We start from the raw sequence: 11381 nt of genomic DNA on the forward strand, positions 1-11381 counted from the left end.
ACACAAAATGTTAGCATTAGCTGTAAGCTGGCGGCTACTTAATGTGTTGAGAAACCCTCAAATGACTGATTTAAATCTCGCAAATTAATATCGTAAGGCTATTTTTGTTTCATTTAACTTGTCCTTGCTCTTTGATACTTTATTACAAACAAAACACTTTTTTTGACAGTTTAAACAATCTATGCGGATTTAACAACTCATTTTTTCGCCTACTATGGTTTTATCTTCTGACTTATCCTTGGTAGTCCTCACGTATATTTACAGGGATAATATACTGGTTGAATTCTTAATACATGCGCATTGTTTGGCAAGAAATGTTCGCACATGTGCCACGTGGTTAAGTTACCTATCAAGCTCAGACGCTGTGACGTTAACTTCCTTGTCATTTACAGGTGAAAAGCTGAGAAGCTGCTTTCTGTGGAGCTGTTGAGCATGAGAAGTTTTCACATCAGTTTCTACTGCTGAACTTGTCTCAAGCTGCTGAAAGGTGAGGTTAATATAAGTGCACGACTACCCTCTGCTGGTACAGTGTACAAGCAACCAGCCAACAATCTGAATAATCTGTAAACCAGCACAGTGCTTGTACCAGCCCTCCTTATGCTGCTTTATTTTGAAATATATGAATGTAGCCTATACACTTAATCAGAGTTACACTACTTAAAATTAGTTTGGGATATGGGTGCATATCTGATGTGCATGCCTGTGCAATAAAGATCAAATGAAATATTTCACCAAACCAGATTTTGAGTAGTGTATACCTTCAATACAATTATCACTTTTATCATCACAGTGGATTTATAGTTTAGATGATTTAGATAGGTTGTACAATTGTTTTCATTAAGTTATTCATTCACTAGTAGGAATATAAGTAGAATCACATTATCATATATGGGCATAAACAAATTCAGACTAGCAACAGCACCTGTCAGTGTTAGGTCAATTAATAATTGGTTTCAGTGTGTCAGACAGCGTCATCAATAGATACTTCTGACTGTGAAGTCATCGAAAGGGAGGTAAAAATGGACATTTCACAATATTACAGGGAAATTAGATGTTAATATTGTAAGATTCCTCATCAATGCATTTTGAAAATGTGGCAGTATGACAGCCGTCAACAAATATGTGTGCCCGCCCTGACATCGCCCCTTATCAAACGAAACATGAGTGCCTCTACCTTGATGATGTCACTGCTATGAAATGTTGTGGCATGTGGCTTTTCCATGAACTGTATGAAGTGTATGAGAAAGACTTTTTTTTATGTAGGCTGTATACACTCTTCTAAAATGTGTTTGTTTTCTGCATTTGAACTCTAAATATTTTGGATAGTTAAGTGGTGTTTTGAATAATTGCTGTTTGTGTGAGAGACTCAGGATGTGGAGGTTTTTGTGCGGTCTCACTCTGTCTAGTTCACAGTATTGTGTAACGCTTTGTGTCGCAAGCCACGCCTTTCCACCCCTCCTAGCAAACAGTAGTTACAGCTGAACCTGGCTCAGAGATATAAGAGAGTTGCCAGCAGCTATGGAGTAAATTATCTGCAGGACAGGACAAGTATCAGACTTGACAGAAACATGTTATGGACAATATTCTTATTATTTAATGGTCTGCTGATACTGGTGCTTCTCTACTCCACTCGCACAAGGTAAAGCCATTCATTCATGTTGATATTCGCTTGCTTGGTAGTCGGTCAGTTTTGGACTGGCCACTGCTATAAATCATTGTTCAAAGTTAACTTCTTTCTAGTATTATCATTTTTTATTTTTTTGTTCAAAGTCAATTTTATTGTCAATTCTGCCGTATGTACAGGACATACAGAGGATCGAAATGTCTTTCTGTCAGACCCATGTTGTGAAAAGATAAGATAAAAGAATATATATATAAAAATAGAAAGTGTAAAGAAAACAGAAAACAAGGCACAGGCAAGAACTTAAATATATAAACAACAAAGATAAATATGGATAGAACATATTTAATTAAATTTAAATTGTTCTTTTATTTTAATGTGTTCAAATCAATGGTTTATGTGTGCTTATGACTTCAGGCACATTGCCTTGAATTGTCCTTTAATGGACAAATAAAGTATTTTGAATTGAATACTCAATTTCTCGTACTTTGGCCTACGTGCAACTTTTTAACCACAGGAGAAAAAAGCCCTTGTGACATATCTTCACGCTAACTCTAAAACCTGTTGGTTGAGATTCGTGGGGGTGAAAGTTACATAAAGCAACTGTATCACATTGTTGTAATTGTTTAAATGAGTTTCCTTGTACATGAACAGACAGAAAAATGAGCCACCTCTGGACAAAGGCTACCTGCCGTGGTTGGGACACGCTCTTGAGTTTGGTAAAGATGCCGCAAAGTTTTTGGCCCGGATGAAAGAAAAGCATGGGGATATCTTCACAGTAAGTTCCAATAAAGCCTGTGTGATGTAGAGGGGTTTTTTTTGTTGAAGAACATTTGACTGTCAAATAGAGTACATTTCAATATGTACTGTAGTTTGAAAGAACAGGTCAAAGATGTTTTTGCATACAGGAGTCTGCAGGGAGTCCGTCACGGATCTGATATTGTCATTTATGATCTGAAATTTAAAATACATCATGAATCACTGGTGGTGGCAGCAAGTTCATTAGTCTCCCATAATGCTTTTAATCTGCATATATCTAAGATTAATATCACAGAAGCCACTGCAACCCATATATTGGATTAACTAAAATGATGTCCTCCCAGGTCCTTGTTGCTGGTCGTTACGTGACTGTGCTGTTGGAAGCCAACTCTTTCGATGCCGTGCTGAGTGACACTGTCTTCTTGGACTTCAGCCGCAGTAAAAATCAGCTCCTGAAAAGAATCTTCAGTCTGCAGCTGCCGAGCATCAAACCCGCAGCCGAGAGGGAATGGATGGAACAGTAATGATGCATCTTCTAAAAACACAGACTTTCTGGTTCACCGCTTTACATGAGTGTTGCAAGTCTCATTATCTTTTTTTTTTTTCCTCAGGCATTTTCAAGGTCTCAGTCTCTCCAGGCTCTGCAGCTCCATGAGCACTCACCTTCAGAACCTGCTGCTGAGTGACCAAAAAGGCTGCAGCCCCTCACGGTGGAGACAGGATGGACTCTTCAGCCTTTGTTACAGCCTACTCTTCAGGTATCATACGGCATCTTAGCCTAGAAAAATTACTAAAAATAAAATGATGTCAGTGGTCATACTACCACGAGTGACAGGCAGGAATATTTCTAACTTTATTGCTGTGCACAGGGCTGGGTATCTAACATTGTTTGAGAGGGGAGACGACACTGCTGCAGTCTACACAGAGTTTCGCAAGTTTGACGATCTTCTTACCAAACTGGCCCGCGGCACACTCAAACGAGGTAAGCTGCACAAAGAGTGATTTAAAGTAAGATAAAAACACCAATCCCAAATAGTTGGGATGCGTAAAATGTTAATAAAAACAAAATGCCTTTGCAAACCAACTGGTTTTACAAAGTGTTCCTGAGCTCATGTAGTGATATCTTTCAAACGATCGTGTCTAACAAAGAGCCTTTCAAGGATGTTCTTTCCACCCAGTCATGATACTATCACCAACTGACTATGTTACCAACTGACCTGCTTCCATGTAAAATGATCCAAACAGGTTTTTTTTGTGTGTGTTCCACAACTTTCTGAGTCTTTTTCCAAATTGCCCCTGTCCTAATCTGTTTGAAACATGTTGCTGGAATCAAATTAAGAATAATCTGGACTGTATCTGACTTTATGTATACTGTATACAGCAAAGCAATTTATGTATGAATTGACGTTGAATCTCTCACAGGGGAAAGTAGAATAGCCAACTTAACCCGGGAGCAACTGTGGGAGCTGCTGTCCCCAGACAAGCTGAGCGGAGGGTCAGAGTCGGACTCATGGCAGCAGAGCTACCATCGCTTCCTGCAGGAGGAGGGAGTCGATGAAGAGATGCAAAAAAGAGCTCTACTCTTGCAGCTGTGGACCACACAAGTAAGAGCTGGTTTATTATCTCTTTCTCACCCACACACACCCACACATTCACACAAACATCAAACAGGCACAAGGCCACATTGATACCAGATCATGCAAACTTTCCACACCCTTACTGCATGCATGAATTCCTCGCCAAGATGCTCACCCTGACAACAATGCACGAGTGCGAGGCGGTGGATTCCTCTTTGCCAGTTCACTCACAGCTACCTGCCTCAACTTGTATTTCAGAGTGGAGCATTGCCAGTTCTGATCATGTGAATCAGTTTCTGTGGCATCTTATTTTTGTTTGAGGTGAAGTAATGTGAAAGCAGTGAGTAAGAGAAGAGTGTTAGTCAGCTGAAGTTGCTTCCTCTTTTTGTGACTTTCAGGAACACATACGTGGGAATAGTTTTGTCAGTCAGGTTTTCCACTGCTGACTACAGTGCAGCTCTACTGGAAATGTTGTTTAACCTGTGTGCATGGATACAGAGGTTGCTTAAATGCGATATGTAAAACTTGAGTTCACGATGGATTAATCCTTCACTCTCAACCCATGAATAAAATCTTATTTTCAAAGTCTTATTTGTTTACTTCGGTTCAAATATTGACATGGGTGTGAGCGCAGAAATGTTCCCCGACCTCACGCGTACAGACATGTTCAGATCAACATGGTGTCATTCCTCTTTGTGGCCAGGTGGGGGAGAAAGCAAGCTGTTTCATAGTCTTTAATGTCTGCTCTCATATGCTGCATTTTAGCTGTAATACCTCCAACCCTCTGTTAACCTGCCAGTCTCACTGGACCAGCGATTGTTCACCCAGTAGCATCAGTGTACAGTATTTTAGAGAGGAGAAACCTCTGCCAGGCACCCACTGCGGGCTCTTTTTCAGATGCTCTGCTGGTTTTGGGAAAGACCGCTCTTTCTCTCCAGCATGTTTGTGTTTTATCACGTCTGCTGGGATATCAGAGCAACACAGTCTCAGTCTGGGAGGGAAAATGGAGCACCACTGCAGAGAATAGAGGGATTAGATGTGAGAGTAGTGAGACGTGCCACAGCGAATTTGGCTTATATATGTGTTACAGGCAGACTGAGGTATTTCAGATGCTAGGATTTCACTGGAGCCACCTACCACTTCATCGTGGATCCACCTGCACAGGCTGGTGGTTGCTGTTCCCCCTCCATTTGCAAACAAATCAAAGTTATTGATTGGAACATATATAGACTGAGTGTTTAGTGAGTCTTGCCTTCCTAGCTTTTCCCAGTATGCAGCTGCCAGTGAGTCAAATCATTTTCTAAAGGAATATTTAAGCATTGGAAAATATACTTAATCGAGGGACTTTAAGAGTAAGACGACAAGATTGAACCCCGTCATTTCTGTATCTCTGTCTGAAGGTTCTGTACCATCAAGATGATTTTGAAGCTGGTATTTTAAGGTGAAAAACGTTACATATATATAAAAATAGAAAGCGTAAAGAAAACAGAAAACAAGGCACAGGCAAGAACTTAAATATATATACAACAAAGATAAATATGGATAGAACATATTTAATTAAATTTAGATTGTTCTTTTATTTTAATGTGTTCAAATCAATGGTTTATGTGTGCTTATGACTTCAGGCACATTGCCTTGAATTGTCCTTTAATGGACAAATAAAGTATTTTGAATTGAATCGGAATCACATGATTGATAAAGATTAATTTCACAGATTGTAATAGAGTCTGAATGTCTGTAGAATACTGCACAAGCATATTTTGCAAATTTGCAAAAAGTACAAAGACATTATTGAATAATGATTATATTTATATTGAATTAGGAAAGTCTAATGTCTGAACAGTGCTGTTCATTTGTCCTCAAACAACATACAAGAAAAAAGCTCAAAATAATACTCATTTTCTCGTACTGTGGCCTATGTACAACTTTTTAACCACACGATAAAAAGCCCTTGTGACATAACTTCACGCTAACTCTAAAGCCTGTTGGTTGAGATTCGTGGTGGTGAAAGTTACATACATTTACATGTATCTTGCTTTGCTGTGAATGTTCGTACTGTGGTGGTCCACCAGTCCTGAATGAAACAATGTCCCAACACCACATGAATGCACGAAAATTCTCAAAGCATATTTTACAAAATGCCAAACTATTCCTCCAAAAAGCTCTGGTGATCTGAAGGTCTAAGAGGGCAGGAAAGACATTGTGATGCACCTTTAGTCACTTTTGAGCATTTGCCCTTGCTGTCAATAGAGATCTGACCTGAGATTTTCAGAGGTAAGAAGAACAGGTCCCTTAACCCATAGCAATTACTGTGTGACAGGCTCAGGTGTCTCTCCCAGACAGGTCTGACAGCAGTCTCGACAAAGCCTGGTCTGATTCACTGACTCCTCATATCAGTCATATTCAGATAGCAGCATTACAGAGAGCTGAGAGAACATTAGTTGAAATAATAGGAAGTTTCTCTATATATTATATGCATTGTATGTCCATATATACAAAATATTCTTGCTTATATTCTTTCTTACTAGAAGCTTGTGTTTTAAAGTACAGGCTATGCTTTGTGTTTTTTTCTTTCAGTGTAATGCTGGACCTGCTGCCTTTTGGCTCCTCGGCTTCCTGCTCACTCACCCTGAGGCCATGGAGGCTCTTAAATCAGAGATCAGAGGCCTTCCTCTCCATGCCACTTCCCTACAGCATCCCCACATCAACCCAGTGGAAGCCCACTGCACACCTGTGTTTGGTGTGTAACAGCTGCTAGCAGCCTCTTTACTTATTCACTTGAGCTCTTCCACCTCTGGGTTTAGTCACTCCAGCGAAATGGAAACAAAAGCTCATTTGAATTGTTGGGAATAACAAGATAAGAAAGAATGACAGTCACAATAAAAGTTAGACCTTTGATTCAATTAAATAATGATTGCCTTTTCCATAAAATAATTTCGTGCAAATGTTTGTGCCTCTCCAAATTATGCCCGAGGGCACTGCTGACATAACTCACGCTGACAGCCCTCTGACATCATCTACTCTGCTGTCCTTTCCATTCTACAGATAGCATTCTGAGTGAGACCCTACGGCTCACCGCCGCGGTAATGATCGGCAGAGAGGTTTTGCAGGACAAAATCCTGCGCATGGCCAGTGGACGGGAGTATCACCTCAGACGTGGGGACAAAGTGTGTTTGTTCCCCTTCCTCAGCCCTCAAATGGACCCGGAGATACACCAAGAACCACAGGTACCGTTATGTGCAAATACACACCGCGACCAAAGTGCAGACATGAAAATCCAACTGTTTTTATGATAAGTGTTGGGAATGGAGCCTCCGCCATCACGACACATATAGTTGCGTACCTACATTGTTCAGCTATGGTATAGTGCACAAAGCAGTCTTGAGGAGGCAGGATTAAGCAGTGCGATGAGAATCACTGACAGAATACATCCTTTGGGATAAGCTGCTAAATGCCTACAAATTAAACAGCTAGCTGACTAGCAAGAGAGCGAGATCAATTCCCAATGTTCATTCTGTTTGCTTGTCTTCAATGGTCAGAGGTGATAATTGCATATAATTTTTAACAGAGGATTTGGAGCAAGAAACACGTGAACAGACCGATTTGCATGATATTATAAAGCGCATGTTTAACATACGCCTTCATGTTTGTTTGTTTTCTCTCGTGTCACGTCTTAACAGGTTTTCAAGTATGATCGCTTCTTAAATGACGATATGACGGTGAAGGATAAATTCTACAAGGATGGAAAGAGGCTGAAGTATCACACCATGCCCTGGGGTGCAGGCAGAAACATGTGCGTCGGGAAAGAGTTTGCTGTTACAGCCATGAAACAGTGAGTGTAAAGATCCACTGCTTTTTCTTTTCAATTTTGAATCTGTCCATGATTTATCTTTTACAGTTTTACTTTTACATATTTTAGAATGATACATACATGATCAAAGCATTTCCTCCAATTTCACACCAATTACCAGACCAGTGAAATCCATCTCCACATATAATTCTCCCTTCTGTCATTTCAGTGCAGCTTTCATGTCCGCTATCGTCATTAGCAACAAGCTGTTATAAAGTAATTGCTTATACTCTGAAATGAACTGTATGAAAAAGGTTAAGTGCACTGGAGGACATTCAGTTGGGAGAGCGTCTCTGTCAGACGTCATATCCAGTTACAAAGATTAAAGGTTAGTCCTTGTAATCTACAACAAACAAAAAGAAGGAGCATTAAGGCCGGATGCAACGTGAGCGTGTTCACTTTAGAGACACATGACTGAAGAAATACAATGAATTAAGGCAAAGGCAATAATTTCCAATGAGAGCCAAAGTTTAAAGCTCTTAAATGGTTTTCATTTCAAGTTTCCAGAGGCTGAGAAATAAAAGGTTTCAGTGAACGTTTTTCAGAAAACCCTCTTTTAGGTGTTTAAAATGCATATATAATGGGCACCCAAGGTCTTAATGCATTAAAGGCAACTTATCTAAGTTGTTTTGGTGCGAGTTGCCAATTTGTGGATACATCAGCCATAGAGATGTCTTCCTTCTCTCAGATTGCATGTATTTAGATGGCATTCGGCTTGTGGTACTCAAAGCGCCAAAAGATAGTTGAGTTGAATAGGAACTATTTTCTTTCTGCTGACCTACACCTGCCAACCATATCACTGAACCGAAGGAAGTGTGCATCTGCTCATGGACGAGAGAACATTGAAAAGGTTTACATTCCTTGCTGTCACATGCACGATTCTTTCATCCAGGAGTACATGTATGCCTCCTCTTGCGTGGAAATACAGTATTTCATCTTCATCTTTTGGTGCATTGAGCACCACAAGCCAAGTGTCGTCTAGTTTTATTATATTTGAGAGAAGGCATCTCTACGGCTGATATCTCCAAAACTAGGCAACTCACATTAAAACAATCTAGATGGATAAATGGCACTAAAGGTAAGAGGACGAGTATGCATTTTTGATTTGAGGGTGAACTGTCCCTTTAATGTTATTGTATACACTAGGAAGACTTTAGGACTCTGTTATTTTCAGGCGTTTATATCAGACTGGTGTATTTACATGATGTGGTTTCCTGTCTTTAACTGGATGTGTGAAACCTTTATTTGCTGATATGAGTATTGTCTAATAAGTCCTGTTTATCAGTGTTGCCTGTTCTAAGCTGCTCTCTCTCTCGTGTCCATAGATTTGTGTTCCTACTCTTGACCCATCTCGATCTGGAGATGTGCGACCCAGAGGCTAAACTGCCACCAGTCAATCCCAGTCGCTACGGCTTTGGGATGCTCCAGCCTGACGGAGATCTGCAGGTCAGATACAGGCTGAAGAGGACGCAGCCTGAAATGTGACTTGACGATTTAATTAACTGTAAATATTGTTGATTGATAACCTTTTTTGTTATATGTACTATTTATTCTATTATATAATTAATCATATTTACAATCATTGACTTGTACAATTAAAAGAAAAAACAAAGTACACCTGACTAGTTGTAGTTCTTAAAGTCCCCCCTACACTCAAAAATGTGTTTTGCTTAATGTTTCTTCTCTTGGATGTTTGACCTTCACTGTGCAGAATGATGTATGTGCTGAGTTTAACACCGGAAGGCTTTTTTCACCTTCATCTGCTGAAAGTTTCTCTGTGCTCACCTTGAATGCCTCATCGTCTGGTTTGTAACTCACAGAAATTAAACGTGGAAATCTTGAGCACATAAAAACTGAGAATGGACTTCAAGAGTGAGTGAAGTGAGACATCTTGTGTCCGATAGCTTCACTTTTACAATACCAATATTTATAGATCGTGGATTTTTCTATGCCGTAGGAGTAGATGTAATTTTAAGTTTTTATTGAGGACCATTTTCATTCTAAGATTATTTTGCCTTTAAAACCATATTTGAAGGTGGCCTTTTCACAAAACACTGAATACGAAATGGTGTATAATGTTGGACAAATTTTTGCTTCTTAACTGTAAATGGGAGTGGAGGATATTCGTCGATTCAAGTACTGTACTTACTACAATTTTTAGGTGCTTGTTCTTCGCTTGAGTATTTTTCATTTCACTTCTGCTCCACTTCATTTCACATGGAAATATTGCACTCTTTGCTACACTACATTGATTTAACAGCTGTTACTTTTCAGATAAAGACTTTCCTAGATACAATGCATCGTTTCCAACCTTTTGAGCTCTCTCACAAAAGAGACAGTTGGTACCATTTTGCAGCTCCACCAAAAAGACATTTCCGTCTAATTTGCACATATGGTTTCATTTAAATAACTGTCTGCGGCTCAGAGAGGTCGAATTGTCCAATATTTCACAGAAGACAAAAGATTTTGCCCAGAATCCAACAATATGAAAACAGCTCTATGTAACAATTTGTAGGAATTATGTATTAATCACTTTTTTTATTGTCAAAATGTGAGCCGATTGTAACATGAAGTGGAAAATCAGACCCTCCCCGTCTCTCTTGGTCGTCTACACGACAATTTGTTGAAGTTGTTTAATGCTGCTGGACTGTGGATTTGTTTGTGACGGACTCGGGTCAGATTTGTGCCTCTTCTCTCCGCTAACAGAGAGCAACAGTAGCTAACGTTAGTTTAGAAATGGGGTCCGCTAACATACACTGATGACCGGCTTCCAGCACAACACAGAAGTACCACAGAGCTCCTTTAATAGCGTTGCAGCTTTTTCTCCCTTCTTTCCAACCCCATTAATCATTTCTCTCCCCCAGATGCTTCTTGTGCTTTGATGCATCACCGGTCTAATAACGTATGATAATATATCATTCACAGGGGCATTTGAATGAGTTTTAGATTTGATACTTCTGGTACATTTGATGCTAATACTTCTCTACTTCCACTCGAGTAGGATTTTGAATGCAGGACTTGTAATGGAGTCTTCTAAATGAATGTCTTTTAGGGGATCTGGAAGGTAAGAGGAGGGTAAACCCACTTACGCTCATTAAAAAATGAAGCAGCAAAACTGGCTGAAGTCCACTGGTGGACTCGGGATGTTTGAGGGGCAGGGGCAAAAAAAAAGGGGGGCACCAGCTCGGAGAATATTGTGATACAGCCCGTCTGTGATTTGTATCTGAAGCGTTACGTTGTACGTCACTGATGTCATGTTTCAAGTCACGAATACGCCAGAAACAGTTGCAACAGAAGAGAAAACAACAACAGACCCATTGACTGTAAATTGTTTTGAGCGTCACAACCCCTGCGAAATCACTCGTTTCACTATCATAATTTGAGCCACTCAGTCTAATAACATTTGGAAAGTCTAGAGGAGCCACACGATTAAATTATTGTATCCCCTTTCAGATTAGCTGGGCACTAAACCGGCTCGGTCGGCGATCCAGGTATTTTCGCAGCTGGGAAGTCGAGCTTTTTTGGCTACAAAACACCACTGAGCCGCGAATGAACGGGGCTCGGCCTCCAACAC

At 40.1% G+C, this 11381-nt stretch overlaps 1 protein-coding gene across 1 annotated transcript; it reads left to right on the forward strand.

The window, feature by feature from the left end:
* The first annotated feature begins 1568 nt into the window (after positions 1 to 1568).
* Positions 1569 to 9393, forward strand: ptgis (prostaglandin I2 (prostacyclin) synthase). Its single transcript, XM_073468532.1, has 10 exons — positions 1569 to 1639; positions 2276 to 2399; positions 2725 to 2900; positions 2992 to 3138; positions 3250 to 3362; positions 3803 to 3984; positions 6535 to 6697; positions 7003 to 7184; positions 7638 to 7789; positions 9133 to 9393. The coding sequence occupies exons 1-10, from the start codon at positions 1569 to 1571 to the stop codon at positions 9290 to 9292; spliced, it is 1470 nt and encodes a 489-aa protein (XP_073324633.1). The 3' UTR covers positions 9293 to 9393.
* The last annotated feature ends 1988 nt before the right edge of the window (positions 9394 to 11381 follow it).

Source organism: Pagrus major, chromosome 6 (assembly GCF_040436345.1).
Source record: "Pagrus major chromosome 6, Pma_NU_1.0".
Taxonomy (NCBI): Eukaryota; Metazoa; Chordata; class Actinopteri; order Spariformes; family Sparidae; genus Pagrus; species Pagrus major.